The sequence below is a fragment of the Crinia signifera genome, chromosome 11, assembly GCF_055691185.1.
Source record: "Crinia signifera chromosome 11, ASM5569118v1, whole genome shotgun sequence".
Lineage (NCBI taxonomy): Eukaryota > Metazoa > Chordata > Amphibia > Anura > Myobatrachidae > Crinia > Crinia signifera.
The window spans coordinates 50,124,968-50,148,654 of NC_139227.1; the positions used below are offsets into that span (position 1 = coordinate 50,124,968).

The 23,687-nt window shown below is 45.4% G+C and overlaps 1 protein-coding gene across 4 annotated transcripts in view; it reads right to left on the reverse strand.

Moving 5' to 3' along the window:
• Positions 1-1,869: 1,869 nt before the first annotated feature.
• PLCG2 (phospholipase C gamma 2) overlaps positions 1,870-23,687 on the reverse strand; it is a 98,336-nt gene continuing 76,518 nt past the window's right edge. For 2 of the 4 annotated variants that reach the window (XM_083165534.1, XM_083165535.1), the window contains exons 30-34: positions 23,084-23,248; positions 22,099-22,187; positions 11,641-11,813; positions 9,602-9,651; positions 1,870-4,570 (exon numbers count right to left, since the gene is read on the reverse strand). In XM_083165534.1, the coding sequence (XP_083021660.1) occupies positions 9,603-9,651; positions 11,641-11,813; positions 22,099-22,187; positions 23,084-23,248 (476 nt within the window). In that variant the 3' untranslated portion in view covers positions 1,870-4,570; position 9,602. The remainder of the gene's footprint in view (positions 4,571-9,601; positions 9,652-11,640; positions 11,814-22,098; positions 22,188-23,083; positions 23,249-23,687) is intronic. The other 2 variants (XM_083165537.1, XM_083165536.1) reach the window with 2 other exon arrangements.

A 23,687-nucleotide genomic window follows, 5' to 3' on the forward strand; every position in this document is an offset into this window, starting at 1 on the left:
TTTCAAATCTAATTGTATATTTTTTAGCTAAATCTGTTTAAATGTAATTTTATTAATGTACAAGCATACATGTATTCCGTGTGGGAGCGCATATGGAGAATATTTGGGAATGGTGACAGTCGCCCTTATGTGGGCTGGGGGAAGGAATCATTTTATCTGGTTTTATAAAAAATAAACTTCTAGAAACATGTTAACCAGTTCAGACCTTAATGTGTCACTTCTTATACACTGATAAAGCAAGTAACTCCTAATGTGTAAATGTTGGAGGCTCCTATAAATAGAATTCTTATTGTTTCGGTTATTTTTTGAAATGGGAAAATATAAGTAAAAAATCTTATTTTGTTTATTTATGTTTTGCCAGCTCTGAACTTCAGATGATTTCATTTAGGTTTTATGTAGGGTACACACCAGGACGACCCGCTCACGATGCACATCGTGAGCGGGTCGTCAGTGTCTCGTCCGACGCGCTCACGGTGACGCGGGGGGGCACGACCCGCTCACGATGTGCACAGTGAGCGGGTCCGATCTGATGGCGACCCGCACCCGGCTGTATGGTCGTCATTGAGATCCTACCTGCAGCAGGTAGGATCTCAATAACGACCAACCGACCCACGGGACCGCGGATCGGTATCGGTCCACACCAGGTCAGAAAAGGGCCCAATCAGCACACAATCTACATCCAATTGATCGGAATTGGATCTAGATTGTGGGGATCGGGCCCTAGTCATCCTGGTGTGTACCCAGCATTAGACTAACCAATGTCCTCGGATACCTCATTCTAAAAGGATACATGAAATCTATTCTCTTTTACATTTTAACTATATTGTGCCTCATTTAGCGTGGGAAGCATTTGTGAAGTTTGTGCCAGGTGTACATGCACATACATACCGTATATACTTGAGTATAAGCCGAGGCACTTAATTTTACAACAAAAAACTGGGAAAACTTATTGACTCAAGATGGACCCTCACTCGAGTATAAGCCGAGGGGGGCTTTTTCAGCATAAAAACTGTTCTGAAAAAGTAGGCTTATACTCGAGTATATATGGTAATTTTATTTTTAACCACTCGCCTCCTGTGCACTGACCACTAAAGGCTACTCGATGGCCCAAATTACTCCACTGTGTGCTAAAAGATGTCATAACAGAAATTGAATGTAATTTTGCAGGGACACTGAACTGTTTCAAACTTGCTGGATATGGGGAGAGGGAGCTGTGAAGACAGAGATTGGAGGCAGGAGCAGATAGGGGGGTGGGGTGGAATGTACTAAACACTACTAATCCGAACAATTCTAATTATCTCTGCAATGTAACATTGAGGTGCTTGGCACACTTTTGTCCTACAGCGATAAGGTAACCTCATCAGTTGGATTCCTAAATAGTCCAGCACCGCCCAACCACCCAAGGCATCACCCTGGAGAGAAGCAGCAATTATAGATCTCCTAACTACAGTGGTTTCTTTTTCGATTTATAGAATACAGCTTGTTCAGTTAAGTATATTTGTTAGAACCAGCATTTTTTTTATTACTGCGCAACAGCCAGAACTCAACAGAAACATTTAGGGCAGAGACGGGGAACCTTCAGCTCTCCAGCTGTCATGGATCTACGCATCTCAACCTGCCCCGCTACAGTTTTGATATTTGGCCATGCTGGGATGTGTAATTCAACAACAGCTGGAGGGCTGGAGGGGGGGCTGAACTGTCTTATTATAATTGGGAATCAGAAATGTAAATTTGACATAAGCAACTAATAATGCAGATACAGTTCTGGTATAAAGAAGATAATGAAGTGTGGTGTAACAAACCCATATGAACACTTCCTTCACATAACCGGGAATCGCTGAATAAATCATTGACTCGCAGCGACACCCAATCACTGCAAACCTTTATTAAGAATAGGTGATATACAAATTATGGAAGCAATGGTATAAAAAGCTGACAATTTTAACTTTAAAGGTCGTGTGTTCATTGTAACCATCCACAAATAACTACACGAGGCACTTGTGGGATATTTTAGTATGAAAGGGGTGACATACCGGTAACGCACATGTAACAACTGAAAATAAATTATCCTTCTCATGTATAAGCTGTGACATGTGACCTATTACAGTTACCGTGCGCTCATTTGTCAGGACGCTGGCAATGTGACACAGTGTGCGTAACACTGGGTACAAGGTGGGCTGGGTTTGTGATCTCTAAAACAGAGGTGGCGACCCTGTCCTCAAGATCTTCCAACAGGTCATGTATCTCAGGCCATCTGTGGATCTATAGTAGGAATGAATGCAGTATGTTTGACAATGTGACAGTTAGTAATGGCTACAGCTGTGCACCAGCTAGGTGGTCTGGCAAATCTCGAGGACCTGTTGGGCCACCCCTGCTATGAAGTCCGGGCTGTGCAGAGGCCTGATTCAGAGATGGCGCAGTAGTGATCCGGGCTGTGTCTTCCGGCTTGCAGTAGATATGGGACAGTGTGTAAATGATGCTGGGGCTGCCTTTTGAAATGAGAAGCCCAACGCTGGCTTCTCCGATCCCCTGTCTGCATCTGAAGGCAGAGCATCGGATCATCAGCGGGAACATTGGATGTTTGAATAATGCCAGGGTCACACAATACAATACGTTCATGGCATCTAAGCTGCTGTGACCAGTCAATCTGCAGCAGAAGCCACAGTCAGTGGCTTTGGCATGCCTCAAAATTGGGGCAAGTGCCTTCATTTACTAAAACACTCCCCACCCCCAAAAAACATCTAAATAAACTCACTACAGATCAAACCAACCCAAACAGCTGACACCTCCCCCCCCAACACCTATTCCTACACAATGCAATAGTGACATCCTCATTCACGTGTACATTATATCCCACATTATAATCACAGATGGGCGAGAACCCGGGTACATAATGGAATAGATTATGATTTTTTGTCACATGACTCAGTTTGAAATGATTGCATTTCTGACATCCTATATAATAAAAGGCCAACACTGCTCCTCGTCTCTATGGGAGGATTTCAAATGTTGTGCGCTGACATTACTGTTATGTTCTGTCATTTTGACGGGCTGGTGACTAGTTGAGGTATAAAACTCCACGGCAGATGCATGGATGTTATCATCCTAGACCTAGTTTACTGTATTTGCAAAGACTCTGATAGCTGTGCGTGTGCGGTTGTCTGACCAAACAGGGCAGGGACTAGTATGTGCACCATGTTACTGGGTCTAACCATATTTTTGTCTCTGGGCAAAACCGCCTCCACATAGCATTCCTCACGACACTTCTGTATCCTGAGCTGCGCTACCTAGGTGGTCCATACATAAGATAAGAGCCCAGTAAGTATACAAGAGCTGGGGGTATGGGTAATTCCATAGCCTTTACAGGCCTGTAGGGGGCATCCTACTTACCTACACATGCCCTTTCCTTACCGCGTGCACCAATGGCAGATACTATACAGATCAGCGGTGTACAGGAGATTCCGCCTAACTTTCCGGTATGATCAGAACAACGCTGGTGTGGGTCAGAACCCTGATATTGGGACTGCCCAGCCTAAGTCAAAGCTGAAGTATCATGTCAAAGTATTTTAGGAGAAAGTATTGTAGTATAGTATGAGGTGGACATAGGATAAAATATATACTAGTTACCAGCCACCATAACAGTAATCTCAGCGCCATCGTCTGTGTGTGGCCTTGAATTGCTCCATTGGATGCTATTTAGTGGCCACCGACATGCACAACACTTGAATTCCCCCGTAGAGGTGAGGAACAGTGTTAGCCTTTATATATTATAATGAAAGTGACAAAAACTGGTGACAGATCATAATAAAACATCAATAAAATGACAAATATGAAAAATTAAAAAAGAAACATCTTCCAAGTAATAAGTCTTACACATTGACATGCCCAATTCAAGGACATCTCATCAATAATTAGATCACTGTTGTATCTCTACCAACATTCTAGGCCTGTCCGCGTCATGGCCATGAGCCCAAATTTAGATTTTTCTCTGCTCCTGAGATTTCCATGGAGGGACAAACCTGAGAAGACCATCCCCTCCATTCTGACCACAGCTTTGAATTGGAGACTGGTGCGATGTTGATATTCAAACAGCAGAGGACTGATAAAGTTTCTTGATGACTGAAGATACCGCTGTTTAATATTGGAACCTATGGTGACACAGATGTCTTCTCCGCGTGTCATGCAGTGCCTGGTACTCCCTATACTTACAGTACTACCAGGACAGCACTGTTCTGGAACAGGACCAAGTAGAACGTAGACAGAGAAAAGGTTCCATGTAAGATCTCAAACAAATCCATTATGAGACTGTTCTTTAGATCTTGAAACTCTTCAAAATTTCAGAAGATTCTACCCCCCTCCCCTCCTTGCTTATATTTTACAACAGCAGCAAACGTCTCCAGTGTTGCAAACCACGTGCTCCGATAATAGCTCACAAGAGTCTTTGTTTACGATGAACCTGGCCGCGTTGGTGACAAACCCCAAATTTCCAGGAGTGACGAGAGACTGTGCATATGTATCACGCCACCGTTAGGAATAAAATCTGCTGTTACTTACACGTTTTACTTCTAACCTTAAAAGAAAGGAAAAGAAATTATGAATGCAGATAAAACAACCCCCAAGAGAGAGCCTATAACCCCACTTTATGGTAGACCCAGAGTGTGACCTAGGACAGGAGAACACAGATTAGGCTGCGGCGTCCAGAATGTGGTGCAAATAAAATCTACATGGTGGTACTTCTACTGTAGAAATGGATTCTCCCTGGCAGAATGGGTACATACGGTGTATTCCGCATAGAACTCAACCAGAAGGACCTACAGTATGCCTGCTACAAGAACATACCTCCCAACATGGCCCTCTCCACGAGGGACACATTGCTCTGTTCCTGCACTTCCTGCTTCATTTATAATTGCCATCACCTGTGGTGAAACTCCTTAATTAGCAATTAGCAATCATACATGAAGAGGCAAGTGCAGGAGCAGAACATTGTGTCTCTCCTGGAGAGGGTCATGTTGGGAGGTATGCAAGAAGGTCTGAGCAATTGTCTGTGTGGAGCTTACATGGCACTGCGCATAGCTAATGCTTATTACCAAGGGATGTGCAATAACACATAACTATGAATATGACCCTAGGGACAGAAATACCCCAGGGGTATGGCCAAACTGATAAGGAATATTATAAAGTATAATATTCTTATGTCAGAGTACCCCAAACTCTGCCATTACAGCCCAGATTGTAAGGATATCCATGCCTGAATTCAGGTGGTTAAATCAGATTGACAGGTATGAATTAGGATTCAGTAAAGCAAAAATGCAAGTCATTTTGTGTCAGGAACAAACCACGCGGCCATGCTGGAAGAGCAAATACATTTATATTGTTTCTCTGCAGGGTAAATACTGGCTGCTTTTGCATGTAGCCCACATATATATTAGACAGCTTTATTTTTACTCTGCAATTTAGATTTCAGATTGAACACATCCACCCAAATTTACCTCTCTCTGTGCATGTTACATCGGCCCCCCTTCAGTGCAGCTTGGTTTTGCCCATTTATGTGCTTTTTTTGCTTTGATAACAAAGCTGAATCAGGCCCTAAGTCACCTGTGCAGGTGGAGTTTGGGAACCTGCCTTATGTTGTAGCCTGTGGCTGCAGGAACCAGAGGCGACAACATGAGAATACAGTGATTTAGCCCATAGACTGTAAGCAGCAAAAACTAAACTTACATAATGAAGAGTACCGGTCTCATATCAGATTTAATTAGGTTTTTACACATTCATTAGAGGAATGACATATGGTGCAGTGGTGTTAAACCATGTACATAAGGGAGAACCTTTATTAAAGAGATCGAGTTTGCATTGCACGGCTGAACTTGTACATATATAATAATAATTATTTAAAAAATGCACATAGCAAAAGGAAAGCAAAAAAGAGCAAGGGCTTAATATAACACAATGCGATAATCTTGTGTTTATTCCTGTTTGGTGCCCGAGGCTTCAGTTCTCAATAACTCAGAGGCATCTGCTTTAGAACTAATTAAGGTTGTTGTTTTATTTAACGTATAATATTCCCTTGGCTAATCATAGTTACAGTGATAGGGCTCCCAGGTTCTGAAACTATTTCTGCAATATTTCTATTCCTTCTTCCTCCATCCACTAATCCCAAGCATCGGCTTCCAGGGCTACACCCTATCCTAAACATGGGGCTTCCTGGGCTATACCCTATTCTAAACATCAGGCTTCCCGCACTATACCCGATCCAAGCATTGGTCTTCCTGTGCTTCCTGCCCTATCCCAAACATTGGGCTTCCTGGGCTATACCCTATCCCAAGCATCGGGCTTCCTGTGCTTCCTGCCCTATCCCAAACATTGGGCTTCCTGCGCTATACCCTATCCTAAACATGGGGCTTCCTGGGCTATACCCTATCCTTAACATGGGGCATCCTGGGCTATACCCTATCCTTAATATGGAGCTTCCTGGGCTATACCCTATAATAAACATAAGGCTTCCTGGGCTATATCCTATCCTAAACATTGGGCTTCCTGGGCTATACCCTATAATAAACAAACATCGGGCTTCCTGGGCTATACCCTATCCTTACCATTGGGCTTCCTGGGCGATACACTATCCTAAACATTGGGCTTCCTGCGCTATACCCTATCCCAAGCATCAGGCTTCCTGCGCTACACCCTATCCCAAGCATCGGGCTTCCTGCGCTATACCCTATTCTAAACATTGGGCTTCCCAGGCTACACCCTATCCTAAACATCGGGCTTCCCAGGCAACACCCTATCCTAAACATCGGGCTTCCCGGGCTACACCCTATCCTAAACATCGGACTTCCTGGGCTACACCCTACCCTAAACACCTGGCTTCCTTGGTTACACCCTATCCTAAACATCGGACTTCCTTTGCTACACCCTATCCTAAACATTGGGCGTCCTGGGCTACACCATATCCTAAACATTGGCTTCCTGGGCTACACCCTATCCTAAACACCTGGCTTCCTGGGCTACACCCTATCCTAAACATCGGGCTTCCTGGGCTACACCCTATCCTAAACATCGGCTTCCTGGCTACACCCTATCCTAACCATCAGGCTTCCTTGGCTACACCCTATCCTAAACCCCTGGCTTCCTCGGCTAGCCACTAATACCAAGCATTGCGCTTCCTAGGACTTTTATACATCATACATTTCCCACATGCGCCATCTACATTTTAATTATTGTGGTTACAGCTCAGATTTTACCAAAAATTCAATTTTTCCCGATATAATTACCATACAATGATATCGGAGGGCTTGTTAAGAAGAACTGATCTAGACCATCTCTTATCTTCACAGCTCATGTCCATACTGTTAGTTTTGTTCCCCACAATAAACCTTTGAAATTTGCACTTGGAACTCATAAGAAAGTAGCTGTCAGTCATGTTCTGCCTCTAATGCTCAGGTCCATAGGAACAACCCTCAACATCTACAAGTTACATGATGATCATCATATACGTTATGTCCTATCCCAAACATTGGGCTTCCTGGGCTATACCCTATCCCAAGCATCGGGCTTCCTGCGCTATACCCTATACCCTATCCCAAGCATCGGGCTTCCTGCGCTATACCCTATCCTAAACATGGGGCTTCCTGGGCTATACCCTATCCTTAACATGGGGCATCCTGGGCTATACCCTATCCTTAATATGGGGCTTCCTGGGCTATACCCTATAATAAACATAAGGCTTCCTGGGCTATATCCTATCCTAAACATTGGGCTTCCTGGGCTATACCCTATAATAAACAAACATCGGGCTTCCTGGGCTATACCCTATCTTTACCATTGGGCTTCCTGGGCGATACACTATCCTAAACATTGGGCTTCCTGCGCTATACCCTATCCCAGTGGTTCCCAAACTTTTTGAATCACGGCACCCTTAAGTATCAGAATATTTTTCACGGCACCCCTAGGCCAAAAGTTGGCTACTAATTTCACGAAAGAATAGTTGTGATTTAAATGTTTTCCTTGGGTCCAGTTATGCGGTGAGAAACATGATTCACTTTTGTTTACCCACATATTCTTAATTGGAAGCCACAAGCACTGATTTTGCCTATTTCATTGGCCATAAATAATTTGAATTGGTTCTAGACCACCAACCTGAGGCACCCCTGCAAGTGCTCCGAGGCACCCCAGGGAGCCTAGGCGCACAGTTTGGGAACCACTGCCCTATCCCAAGCATCAGGCTTCCTGCGCTACACCCTATCCCAAGCATCGGGCTTCCTGCGCTATACCCTATTCTAAACATTGGGCTTCCCAGGCTACACCCTATCCTAAACATCGGGTTTCACGGGCTACACCCTATCCTAAACATCGGGCTTCCCAGGCTACACCCTATCCTAAACATCGGGTTTCCCGGGCTACACCCTATCCTAAACATCGGGCTTCTCAGGCTACACCCTATCCTAAACATCGGGCTTCCCGGGCTACACCCTATCCTAAACATTGGGCGTCCTGGGCTACACCATATCCTAAACATCGGCTTCCTGGGCTACACCCTATCCTAAACACCTGGCTTCCTGGGCTACACCCTATCCTAAACACCTGGCTTCCTGGGCTACACCCTATCCTAAACATCGGGCTTCCTGGGCTACACCCTATCCTAAACATCGGGCTTCCTGGGCTACACCCTATCCTAAACATCGGCTTCCTGGCTACACCCTATCCTAACCATCGGGCTTCCTTGGCTACACCCTATCCTAAACCCCTGGCTTCCTCGGCTAGCCACTAATACCAAGCATTGCGCTTCCTAGGACTTTTATACATCATACATTTCCCACATGCGCCATCTACATTTTAATTATTGTGGTTACAGCTCAGATTTGACCAAAAATTCAATTTTTCCCGATATAATTACCATACAATGATATCGGAGGGCTTGTTAAGAAGAACCGATCTAGACCATCTCTTATCTTCACAGCTCATGTCCATACTGTTAGTTTTGTTCCCCACAATAAACCTTTGAAATTTGCACTTGGAACTCATAAGAAAGTAGCTGTCAGTCATGTTCTGCCTCTAATGCTCAGGTCCATAGGAACAACCCTCAACATCTACAAGTTACATGATGATCATCATATGCGTTTTGTTGTGGAATAGTCTACAACTTCATCTTATTATAGCTTCCCAAGGTCTAGACCTGCTAAGCAGCCTTGTGCCAGCAGCTCACAGTGGGGAATGCACTGACAGACTACTGCCACTAAGCTGCCCATATATGCAGACATTTGGGTGGCCCCAAGGTCTGCCAGATGTCTATTGGGACTGCCAGAAGACCAGGCGTTGCCTCATTGGCCAGCAGCGCTAATTCCCAACCAGAGATTACAGCCCATCAAAATATGTGCCAACTGGTTGGGTCTGTATGAATTGGCTGCACTCTTCCATGAAGAGCTTCAGTCGTAGAAATATAGCAGCATTCTGAATAATAAACCTGATCACTGTAAAAAAGATTATAACACAGTGAAGTGTATAATGCAGCAAACTAAAAAGAGTTTCATTAGGTTCTGGTGAAACTCTGGATTGCTTATGATATTTATCTACCAGAGCACAAATCTTTCTATAGGCATGTTACCTTAGAAATCAGGCTGACCTTGAGGACTGAACTTGCGGTGCCCTGGTCTGCTGTAATAAGAGAGAGATAAGGGATAATGCTGAGAAGTATTATTATATACCGAATGTATGGCGGTCTCTTCTAAACCGGTTTGTAGAAAACATCTAGTATATAAGTACAAATGGCTGAATAATGATACAGGATGTGGGGGATTGGCTGTCACCAGAGAAAGATCACAGTTTATGATATAATCACCCTATTTTTGCACATGCCATGAGTTCCGCAGGGGTGGGGCTTTTGGACGAGCCTGCCTATTTTGCAGCAATCATCTACAAGCTAAAAACAACCTGGTATTTGCCTTATAGATGATTTCTACTTTAACAAAATGGACAGGCTCGTCCAAAAGCCATGCACCTGCGGAACTCAGGAGATAACTACATTAAGCCCCACGTATCAAAATATTTAGCACTTGCCCAACAAGTGGCTCTTTGGCCAGGAACCCTGTTTGGGGAGACAGGGGCATGCTCTTCTTCACTACCACTCTTATTGTTATATATATATTGCTAGCACCTCCATCCATCAATATGAAGCAGTGGTCCACCCTGAAGATCACTGGATGGGGGACGAGAGGGGAGACATTTTATTTACGAGAGTTAGAGCATTGGTTCCCGAACTGGGTGCCTCAGGGCACTTGCAGGGTTACCCTGGTTTGGTGGTCTAGGACCAACTCAAATTATTGTATGGGGCGCAGTTATTCCAGAATGTTTTGCAACCACAGGTGTTAGACCTTCGCAGCTTTGGTGTACTATGGCTGGTCCCTGTAAAGGTGCCAACAGCCCAGAGCGGCCTAGCCTCTCATACTAATATGGAGATAAGAAGTAACTGTACGGGGATGGGGGTAAGGAAATAAAATGTACGGGTACCTGAATGACCTTGCATTATATATGACACAAGATAAAATAGTTTTCCTTAGTTATCTTTTCATTGAAATAACAATAAAATATTGAAATTAAAAACATATTAAACAAATGCATGTGAGGAAACATCCCACAGATCACAAAGGAGGCACAAATTCTTCTGAGTACCAAGTGCAAAAGGACAGCTGTTATACAGAGTGCCCGCCACCAAGAGGGGTATGCTGTCACTGGGCCCCATGGTGCATGTCACCAACCAGAGATGGTGTGATAGATCACCCCTCCACCCAGGCCTTTCTCTTTTCTAGACATGGCATGGGCCTAGGAGGGGAATAGATCAAGCACCTTAGAAGGGATAATTCCGGCATTGCTGGACCTCACCTCCGAGTCCCATCACATCATCACTCGTCTGTAGTACAGTCTCTGTACTACATCTACCTGTAGCTCTACTACCTGCCAAACACAAGGGACCATAAGGGACAGACACCAGCCCTTCTGAGTAGTAACCAGTGCAAGAGCACAGCTCTCAGACTGTGAATGAACTGCAAGTGTCAGCATGCACAAAGCAGCGTACCCAGTGCAACATACAATGTGGTACTGGACTCCTGTGGTCAGTTCTGAATGTTAAACAAAGTGGCAGTTTGAAAGATATCTATATCAAATGGATTTTAAACCTGACATCATCCCTGCCCCCACTTATCAGATCTCGCCACCACCTCCACCCCCAGCTAAGAGAAGAAATTCAATGATATGTCAGCGTCTCATGCTGGCGAGGACTGGGCAGAGCTGCAACCAATATACCTATAGCATCACACGCTCTAATGTGACATACAGTATATACAAAGGATGACAGCAGATGGCCCATCTGGTGTAGTGGTTAGCATTACTGCCTCACAGACCTGAGGTCTTGGATTCATTTCCCACCAGGGCACTATCTGTGTGGAGTTTGTGTATTCTCCCATACTTGCCTGGGTTAAGCTTGGTGCTCCACCCAGGGAAGTGAACCCCCAAAGTATTTCTGTTGGGGACTGAGATTATGTAGTAAAATGTGGGGGGGTTAGTTGGTGTAAGGGACAGAGGAAGAGGAGATAAATAAAAGAGATAGGCAGATGCACAGAGCAAGGAGGCACAAGGCACTAAGCACACCTCCTGGGATCCGATGCTGCAGCTCCCCTGCTGTCGCTCACAGGCTGTCTCACCATCGCTTCTCTGCTCGGAACTCTTACGTTGTCATGTGTGTCGTACAAGGACACCTCATTATTATGGCTTATGTGCCTCCGCAGGTTCCCCGATGACGAGTATATGTCTTCTCCATTACCCTTAACCAACAATAAAAACAAGTCATTTACTATTACAAGACAAATACTGAACGGTGATGAGCAGTAATCACACCAGCCTATACATATATATATATATATATATATATATAGAGAGCAGAACAGACAGGAGAGCACTCCACACCGACACAGCTTGCCCGGTGCCTTCCTAGATCCCCCAATCTGGAGGTCTACAATAATAGACTGAAGGGCGGCACTCTGAAAATAAACTTTAAAAGTTTATTTTCCGAGAGCTGCCCTTCTGTCTAATCAGGGCCGGTGCAAGGCACCGGAGCGCCCCAGGCTAGTCGGGGTGGGGGCGCCCCGGTGCCGGGGGGTGGAGGCGGGGGGTACCTGTTGCGCCATCTGGGGAGTCCGTGCTGGCGTCTGACAGGAGCCTGCAGTGGTGTCCTTGCCGCGCGGGTACCTGCGGCGCTGTGTATAAAGCTGGCGGCGGCGGGGGGGGTCCCTGCAGTGAATAAGAAATAACTAGCGCTATGCTGTGGTGCAGGAAGCGCTTCTGTTTTGAAAACACTGGCCGCACGCTGATTAGCTGAATCTCAGCCAATCAGCGTGCAGCCAGTGTTTTCAAACCCGGCAGCGCTTCCCGCACCGCTGCATAGCCCGGCGGATAGCGCTAGTTATATCTTATTCACTGCAGGGACCCCCCACCGCCACCAGCTTTATAAAGAGTGCCACAGGTACCCGCGCGGCAAGGACACCACTGCAGGCTCCTGTCAGAAGCCGGCATGGACCCCCCTGCCCGCTCCCCAGACGGCGCAGCAGGTACCCCCTTTGCACGTTGGGCGAGGGGCGAACTGCCGCCCTCCAGTGGCCGGCGCCCTAGGTAAATGCCTAGTGGTGGCTCCGGCCCTGTGGAGAGACCAGATGCCTCCTTGGAGTTCTTTTACCATATCCCGGATGATTGACCTACCATTCACATTATAGGTATAATTAATTTGTGGGAGAGGAGGCCAACTGGATTACTTTTATCCTTTAATCTTTTAGGCATCATATTGCCAAATTTTTAATTGCACAGTAAGAATTGGACACATTAATTAGGACATATCAAGCCTCAAACAGATAGAGGCACTGGAGAAAAATAAGGAGCTAATCACTTCACCCAGTCGCTTTAATCTTACTCAAAAAGATTTATGTTTTCCCTGATGAAGTCTCTATGAGACGAAACGCGTTGGAAACTGTCTACTCGTTGATTTTACTCAGATAATTCTCTGAAGACCAATAAATAAGTGCTGGAAGATTCCTCTTATGTGCTTCATTGGATACGATTGTGTTATTTGGACATTTGCATTCTAATTGTTGGCGCCATACCACTATTGGGTAAAAGTGTTGTGGTCTGTTTGTTCCCTACCCCTCAGGGAGCATAGTGGTGAGGCTGCCTAATATATATTAATAAGTGTGTTAAACAGGCTATTAGCGCGATTTAAAATCTTGGGGATACATATATCATATATATATATAGTGTTGGTTACTTGTCCCCAGTTGTTGCGTCCCCAGCAATGTACATATTCATGATTGTTTTATTTGAATTCACCATGTGCCACAGGATTTTGCTATTTAATTGAAGGAGAGTCATTTCTATAAAAATCTTTTTTTTTCTCACACCCCCAGAGCAAGTCTAAGTTATCCTAAAATCATTAATTTTAGGAAAAATCAGCAGGACTTGTTCTGGGACCCCTGCAGCAAAAAAGGACAGATTTAGCAATTGCTAGTTTCCAATTAGCTTAATTAGTCCTCAATTACTCTTCTTCGGTGTCTTCTTCCTTACGCCTGCCAGATCGAGTCTCATACATTAACGTGTTTGTGGTGGCAGCAGCAGAGAGAACTGCATTTCCCAGCAGCCACCTCAGCAGTGGAAAGATGGAGGGTAAAAGACCGGGAGCCGTGGAGACCATCAGACCGGTAAGTACCAGATTGTATTTTCCAATAGCGGGGTTCTTAAAGCAGAAAACTGGATACCGTGGGTATCGGGGACGCACTTTCCCACAGTAATCCAAAAACAGGAGCAACAGCCACAAGGTCTTACTGGTTGCCACGGGTAACATCACTACTTTTCATTTTTAGGAGCTTTAGTAAAAGCAGAAATGTTATCAGAATGCAAACAAGGGAGACATTCAGTAACAAAAATACCCAATTCTCTTAACTAGCGAGTTAATGAGAAGTGTCATTCAGACTTTGTCAGCGCCTTACGTGTCTTTCTGCGATCCGGACGCGGTATCCGAGCCATCTGCGTGCCTTTATGATGTGACATTTCCCAGCTAAGTGCCTGCAGATGTGCTTCTTATCACAGCAGACCTACTATTAAATTATAACGCTTTATTGAGGATTTTTCAAGTCACCGAACAGATGGATCGGGCCCCAACTCGTGTGTTCATTTCACATTCAGATTACATTGGCAGGGAGTCTGACTCCGTAATAATCGTAAAGAATCATCATTCACCGTGGATCCATCAAAATATTCCGAGACCCTCCTCCTGGTCTATATAACATCAAATTAAGGATGTTCATAAAATACTGAGGGGGACAAATGGCAACTTCAAATGGCCGCCCATAAGAAAGCCTGCAGTGTGAAGGAATCAGCTCCTACACGTGTCAGTAAATTGACTTCAGATTTTTCTATCTTTATACTACACACTATCTACACACTTTCTTTATACTACATGGTTTTCTTTCTGGTAGTGCTGCGCTTTGCTCCTTGGGGTTTGTGTGGGTGAAAATGAATGGATGATTGCTGAGTGGTTTATGCAATGCGTTTTATTTAAACAAGGTGCAGGTTTATACAAGGTGCATACAATGTGAATACAAAGTATCGGTAGCCCTGTTACATAACGTGCAGTTTGTAATTATATAATAAAAAAGGGGGGGTTTAATACAATAATGCGTTATTGATGCGAGAGTGGCAGTGGTGACCGTTGTTTTATGTCACCTGATGGTGGGACAGGTAGCGGCGTCCCGCTTGCCTGTTTCCTGGGTATCCTCGATATCCTTAAATCGGTGGTGGTAAGTGGCAAAAAAGTTCCTGAGTTCTTGGGTGCCCAGGTGTGCCTTATTCGGTGGGGGTATGGTTGTGGTGGGGGTACAGCCAGAGGGGAGCCGGCGATGTTCTTAGGTTTCCTTGTGTGTTTTCCTGACAGGTGTTTTCTGGTCAGCGCTTGCAGGTGATTGGAGCGTCCGGGCAGGGAGGTTTGTTATGGCCGGTCTGGACTCACCGTGTGTCGCTTCCCCGCGGGTGGGTCTCCCCGTTGAAGGCTGGATTGTGTCCTGCCTTCCCCGGTGTAACTCGCCGTGGGTACCGCTGACGTGGTGTGTCTGGCGGGGGTCGCGGGCGGGTGATGCTTGTGATCGCAGCCCGCCGCCCGTAGTTTCCCGCCGACGGACCTGTCAATACTCACCTTCCCTGGATCCGTCTTCTGGTTCGGCGTGTGTGGCTTGCTTCGTGCCGGACCGGCGGGTGTCCTGGTTCCTGGCTTGTCTGTGCTGTACGCTGCGATGTTCCTTCTGCTGTGCCGGTGGGATTGCACAGTGCAGTTGCGCAGGGGTCTGTGATGACGGATGGCGGAGGTGATGGGGATATCGGGGATGCCTCTCCTGGTTGCTGTCAATCTCGTGGGTGCTTGTCGCTGTGTGTGCTCCAACGCGTTTCGGCCTACTGGCCTTCTTCTTGGGAGTTTTGCAGTAGTTTGTGTGGCTGGGTTTATATCAGCTGTGGGCGGGTTCTCTGTGGTTCAGTGTCATCATCCGATTGGTGGATGTCGGCAGTGGGGGCGTTGGTGATTTCTTATTTGCTGGTTTTAGCTGTCAGTCATTTGTTCTGCACATTGTCATTAGTTTGATGATCAGCTAGCGGATGCTGGGTTTGTTTTCAAAGGTGTTGGGTATTTTTGCACATACAGTATTAGGTACAGTTGTTGCAGCTCAGCGTGTGGAAATGGTGTTGTGTGTGAATTTGGCTCTATATGTGAGTAGGGTGTTATATCAAGGAATGTGGTGGATGTATATGTTCTGGTCTGATGTTCTGGAGAGAAAAGCAGTGTTATCTGTGTTGAGTTTATACTGTTGGTATCCATGTGCTTTATTTGCGTTTTCCTATTATGGATTTGACTTCGTTGTCCAAGTTCAGGCCCCTTGGGTTTAAAGTTTTTAATTCATACATCCAACGAAGTTCTGCGGTGTTTATCAGGTGTGTGTAGTTGCCGCCTCTCCAGTTCGGGGTGACTTTTTCAATTCCTATGAAGTGTAGTGAGGTTGGGTCGTTATTGTGGTGGTCTTTGTAGTGCTTGGAGAGATTGTGGTCTTCCAGTCCTTTTTTGATGTTCCTGATGTGTTCGTTTATTCGTGTTTTTAGTGGTCTTGTTGTTCGTCCGACATATTGTTTTTTGCATGGGCATTGTAGAATGTATATTAGTCCTTTGCTTTCACATGTGATTTGGGATTTTATTGGGTATGTGGCTCCTGTGGTTGTTGACGAGAAGTTTGTGATTGGTTTTGTACTTCTGTTGTTTTGTGTGAACTTCGTTGGATGTATGAATTAAAAACTTTCGGTACTTGTTTCCTAGAACGGCCACAACGATTTAGATCGTTGTGGTCGTAAGATAAAAAATCGGATCGATCGCATCGCATGCGATTTGGTCGCATACGATGTGACCGATCCGATCGACCAATTTTTCACCCGATTTTTTTTTTTTTTCACCTCATTAATTTCAATTGCCCCCACAAATGTTACTAAGTGGGCTAGACCCCACGATAGACGTCAACCCGAAGCGTGGCGAGCACAGCGAGCCCGCGAGGGGCGGCGGTGCGCGTCCTCCGACCTTTTCATTCCCCTACTATCCACTAGGGCGTGGAGTGAGAATAGAATAGTGTGGCGAGCGCAGCGAGCCACCGAGCCCGAAGCGTGGCGAGCGCAGCGAGCCCCGCGAGGGGACGCGTCTAACTTCACAGGTATACGCGTCCCCTCGCGGGGCTCGCTGCGCTCGCCACGCTTCGGGCTCGGTGGCTCGCTGCGCTCGCCACACTATTCTATTCTCACTCCACGCCCTAGTGGATAGTAGGGGAATGAAAAGGTCGGAGGACGCGCACCGCCGCCCCTCGCGGGCTCGCTGCGCTCGCCACGCTTCGGGTTGACGTCTATCGTGGGGTCATGGCGGGCACATAAAAAATGTGAAATGGGTCATATTGGCCCATTTCACCTTTTTTAACATTTTTCCCTATGTGAGATGGACTTAATCAAGTCCATCTCATCTTGTGCCATTATAATGGCACAAGACCGACAAGATCCTCCCGATTTCAATGTTAAAAGATTTTTTAACATTGAAGTCTATGGAAAAATCGGGTCAATCGGTCGGTCGCATCGCGGCCGATTTTAATTGGTCGCGACCGACCGATTGACCCGATTTCTGTCAATCAAAGTGAAAAAAGTGTCAAAAATCGGCCACATCGTGAGGATCGTGTCCCTTAATTAAGAGCCACGATCACTCACGATTGTGGCCGTTCTAGGAAACAAGTACCAAACTTTCAACCCAAGGGGCCTGAACTTGGACCACGAAGTCAAATCCATAATAGGAAAACGCAAATAAAGCACATGGATACCAACAGTATAAACTCAACACAGATAACACTGCTTTTCTCTCCAGAACATCAGACCAGAACATATACATCCACCACATTCCTTGATATAACACCCTACTCACATATAGAGCCAAATTCACACACAACACCATTTCCACACGCTGAGCTGCAACAACTGTACCTAATACTGTATGTGCAAAAATACCCAACACCTTTGAAAACAAACCCAGCATCCGCTAGCTGATCATCAAACTAATGACAATGTGCAGAACAAATGACTGACAGCTAAAACCAGCAAATAAGAAATCACCAACGCCCCCACTGCCGACATCCACCAATCGGATGATGACACTGAACCACAGAGAACCCGCCCACAGCTGATATAAACCCAGCCACACAAACTACTGCAAAACTCCCAAGAAGAAGGCCAGGACACCCGCCGGTCCGGCACGAAGCAAGCCACACACGCCGAACCAGAAGACGGATCCAGGGAAGGTGAGTATTGACAGGTCCGTCGGCGGGAAACTACGGGCGGCGGGCTGCGATCACAAGCATCACCCGCCCGCGACCCCCGCCAGACACACCACGTCAGCGGTACCCACGGCGAGTTACACCGGGGAAGGCAGGACACAATCCAGCCTTCAACGGGGAGACCCACCCGCGGGGAAGCGACACACGGTGAGTCCAGACCGGCCATAACAAACCTCCCTGCCCGGACGCTCCAATCACCTGCAAGCGCTGACCAGAAAACACCTGTCAGGAAAACACACAAGGAAACCTAAGAACATCGCCGGCTCCCCTCTGGCTGTACCCCCACCACAACCATACCCCCACCGAATAAGGCACACTTGGGCACCCAAGAACTCAGGAACTTTTTTGCCACTTACCACCACCGATTTAAGGATATCGAGGATACCCAGGAAACAGGCAAGCGGGACGCCGCTACCTGTCCCACCATCAGGTGACATAAAACAACGGTCACCACTGCCACTCTCGCATCAATAACGCATTATTGTATTAAACCCCCCCTTTTTTATTATATAATTACAAACTGCACGTTATGTAACAGGGCTACCGATACTTTGTATTCACATTGTATGCACCTTGTATAAACCTGCACCTTGTTTAAATAAAACGCATTGCATAAACCACTCAGCAATCATCCATTCATTTTCACCCACACAAACCCCAAGGAGCAAAGCGCAGCACTACCAGAAAGAAAACCATTTGCCAAACTATCCGGATCGGTCACCGGACAAGTGCAGCAGCTAGCACCGCGCCACCCCAGTGCGCAGGACCCACCCTAAGAAAACCATTCTTTATACTACACACTTTCTTTATACTACACACTATCTACACACTTTCTTTATACTACACACTATCTACACACTTTCATTATACTACACACTATCTACACACTTTCTTTATACTACACACTATCTACACACTTTCTTTATACTACACACTATCTACACACTTTCTTTATACTACACACTATCTACACACTTTCTTTATACTACACACTATCTACACACTTTCATTATACTACACACTATCTACACACTTTCATTATACTACACACTATCTACACACTTTCTTTATACTACACACTTTCTTTATACTACACACTATCTACACACTTTCTTTATACTTCACACTATCTACACACTTTCTTTATACTACACACTATCTACACACTTTCTTTATACTACACACTATCTTGCCAGGAGCCCGACAGCTGGCCCAGATTTCATTTTTATTTTGCCCCATACACTGATTATTCTCTGCTGCATCTCCCGACGCCGACCTCCACCACAGCCCTCCAGTAGGGATGTGCTATATTATGTCGACACAAGCAATATGTCAACATAAGCAAAAGGCCAACGCGAAACTGGTTCACAGTCTTTTTTTCGTGTCAGTGTTGACACCCGAGGCACCCCCAATTCGTGTACCATATGAGTGCAGCGGAATGTGCCCCACCAGACAGTTTCGCTATTGCCCGGCCAAATAGGCGCTGCAGGCAAGAATATTTGGTACTTGTGTAATATCTGGGTGCCCGATTTTTTGATCCGGTCAGGAAAATCGCATCGCATCGCATGCAACCAAATCGCATGCGATGCGATGAATGCGATTTTCCATTGGATTCAATGTTAAATGGTCCCTGTACATACCCCCACTATCCAAGTGGGCATGGAGTTGACTCGGGCTTGGTGGCTCGCCACGCTATATAAAATCAACTCCATGCCCACTTGGATAGTGGGGGTATGAACAGGGACCATTTAACATGGAATCCAATAGAAAATAGCGTCGATTGCATTGCATCGCATGCAATTTGGTTGCATCTGATTGTATGCCTTGAGTTAAGGCATACAATCAAACACATCGGGCGCCCAGATATTACACAAGTACCGAATATTTTGTCTAGATGCTGCAGTGTCTGTTCAGCTGTACTCGCGGGCTGCTGGGGATTGCCACCAGCTTATCTACAGCTGTGACTGGGTGATCCTGCAGCCCATGTTTACACCCCTAAGTACTTATCAGCCTTCTCTGAGGAGACCCGGGCTAATTGATAGAGCCCTTTCTCAAATTGGGTACGCACAAAAATGTATCTGTCTAATCTGTATGGTGCAAAGAAAAAACCTGGTACTGTGTGGGAGAAAATGAAAAGCAACTATTTGCTCTCAAATGCTGAAAAATGGATAAAAACTATTTTTTAATACAGTTGTTACATCAAATGGTTTTAACAGTTTATTTAAATGACCATTGTCTGTTTTCCAGTGTTTAGGAGAAAATGTTGAATTGTCATACAGGTATGCTCCCAAATATTTCCATATTTTTGTTCCCACCAAATATATTGGACAGATAAATCTTTAGGTGTGTACCCAGCCTAACTCCCTAACCATAACCCCAGGAATCCTTATCCGGCTTTTACAGAAGCTGGAACAGCTCTAACCAAGCCATTTAACAACACATTCTTGGGGCTTTAAAGTCAAAGGACGGAAACATTTGGCATATACAGTATAACTGTCCTCTAAAACAACTCAACTGCTTTTATCAGAGTGTTGCTCTATACTAGTTAAATAAAGACTGAGCTTGGGGCAACATAGGTTTGGTGTGTGGTGCCCCTGTATTGATGTGAATGGATGGATTCCCCAGGTGGCACACTATTTCCTTTGATATAACACTTTTCTCTTACTGATCTCTTTACTAACACTATGGGGAAAATTTGCTAAGAATATGAATATGACAGTCATATTCGTATTCTTAATGTGAATGAATATGACTCATCGGTCGTATTCTTGCCGAAATGTGATTTGTAAATAGGGCAGATTTACTAAAATAGGCGTATTCGGCTTAGTATATTTCCCGCTATATCTTTAACATTTTAAATACATTCATTACTGTTGGATCACTTTTTGGATATAGCACTAACTTCTTAACACTAACATTTATGAACACATTAGTTCTCTCACTGGTGTGCTTTTTTGGGCTTTCTGGCTTCTGCTGATTTTTTCAGGTGCTGCCCCCCGCACCTATGCTACCCATACACTTGTGCCATTGCATTTGATGCGATATCGGGTTTGATTTCCCTTGAAGCTCACCTTTCGATAAATCACATCGAAAATGCTTTGTTTGGCATAAAATTGTGCATGCAATAAAAAAAAATCAATTACATCGAATGCCGTCAAAAACACACCAGATAATCGGACAGATCTTGTGCAGTCATGTGCACAGTGGGTGGAAGGCCAGGAATTGAGCAGAAATCTTCAGGAATCGAACGTCGCAGTTAGAAAAATCAAATGCGCACAAAACCGCATTCCACCGCACACACAATTCGATAAATATTATGTGCAGAACATAAGATCACGAGACGCGTTGCATGGTACACAAAATGTGCATACAATCATTCGATTTATCGAACAGATGTGGTTGAAATCGAATGATTGCATGCTATATCTCACAAGTGTATGGGCAGCATTAGATATAGCAATAGGAACCCCCAATACACAGAGAAGCCTTGACGATGGCTTGGGAGCTTATTCATATATGTGCACAAATATATGCAACATCGATGTCTGAATTCTATTATCATGTAGCATTTATATCTGGTTACTGGTGTCATTTAGTGTGCTGGGGAAACCATGTATTCCTCTCTCTATCAGAGTGTGTACTGCACTGCGACATACAACATTAATGCAATAATAATGGGCCTTATTTTGGTTCATTCTTTCTGACAAAATCCTTCTTAGATGGGCAAATCCATGTGCACTTCAGGTGGGGCAGGTGTTACTTGTGCAGAGAGAATTAGATTTGGGTGGGGTTTTACTTCAAAGTGAGATCTATATTGCAGTGTAAAAATAAAGCAGTCAGTATTTTCCCTGCACAGAAACAAAATTACTCACCCTAATCTAATTCTCTCTGCACATGTTACATCTGCCCACCCTGCAGTGCACATGGTTTTGTCCATCTAAGAAGGATTTTGTCAGAAAGAATGAACCAAAATAAGGCCCAATGTGTGGATACATTCTGTGAAGGTTTTATGTTATTTACTGTAGGTCATACAAGTATAAGAACAGGTGAGATTTGTTAAGGAAAGTGAGTGAATAGGTAACAAGATCATTGTGGAACTATATAGAGAGATGTATACAGCGCACCGATTACAGGTATGTTAATCAAATGTGGTGATTTGTGCACTTACCTGATATTTCTTTATCTGGCAGTATACCAGGAGAGAAGACAGTTCTATATTTTCGCCAAAACCGTTTTTGAGAGGAACCGATCGGTACCCTGAAATGCAGAATAGTCCTGATTTTCTCTTATTATATTACAGTGAGGTTCTAGGGTCAGAAGTTGGTTGTTGCTTAATTCCATGGGATCAGATTGGCAGCAGTTGCCCCTCTCCCCTGGCAGACCGGCACTGACTGACACCCTGGCAGATTTGGACCTAGCGACAGCAGAATTGTGAAAATCGATATTCAGCCATTTCCGCTATTCTCCGCAAACACCGGAGCATGTATGCATGACACTTTAATCTGCAGTTGCGACTCGTGCTGTGGGTGTGCAGTCCGGAGAATCCAGGCATGGCCGTGATATTGGGGAGGGTCGCGTGACGTCACACACTCAGTCGCTGTGACCCAAAAGATGGCGGCCCTGCTCTTGGCTGCATAGCCAGGGGGCTGCCGCAGTATAGTAAATCACTGCAATCACTAAATTGTGCATGCTCCCAAAAGGGTGTGGATCGTTTTCTCTACCACACTTAGGTCGACAGTCATTAGGTCGACACATTTGGGTGGACATGCAACTAGGTCACAGGGTTCTAGGCACAGGTTGGCTCAAAAAACAGTAAAAAAAACCATGTCGACCTCGCGACCTGTCGACCCCGCCCAAGTGTGGTCAATAATACGACCGTATACCCTCCCAATACTACAACTGAAGCTGAATTGTCCCATTTCATGCTGTGGGATGTACTGTATGGATACATTTGTGTACCCCAGAAAACATTTTATATATATACACTTGGGGCTATGACATGGGAGGTGCAACCCCCCCCCCCCGTGTTACTCGCAGCTGCACACACACACACACACACACCCCGCACTACCACGACACACAGTTGGGTCAGTCACAAATCTGTGCTCATGCAGACAGCCCTCGTTATATATACATATTATATATATTTGTACCTGTCTTTAGCCCTGCAATAGGAAATGTACTCTGGGCTAGGAAGTTGGGGTCACTGAACATATCCTCCTCGTATACTGTGAACCTCAGGAATGACAGGTTTGGCTCACAGATCTCAAACATGATCTGCTGGACGGTGGTCCACACCGGGTTCAGGCCGTTGTCACCTAGAACAGCAAAGTAGCATGATAATAAATAGTAATAATAATAATAATAAGTATGAACAGTTTCCTCTATTGCGCAGCAAGTTCCGTTGCGTTTTACAATAGGGAACAGTAATAAAACAAAGTAGGCAGTTACAGACAGACAGACAGACATAGAGGTTGGAGGGCCCTGCTTGTAGGCTTACACTCTATAGGGATACACATGGATGGGTGGGAGGAGATTCCACAGAGTAGGTGCAGCCAGAAGAAAGTCCTGCAGTCGTGAGTGAGAGCGAGTAATGCGTGTTGTCGCCAGGACCGGCGCCACCACTAGGCAGGACGAGGCATTTGCCTAGGGCGCCGGCCACTGGAGGGCGGTACCGAGATGCCGAGGTACCAGAAAGCATCATTCCTGCCCGGCGTCAATCAACGCTGCCCCCCGCACGCCGCCCGCTCCCGGGGA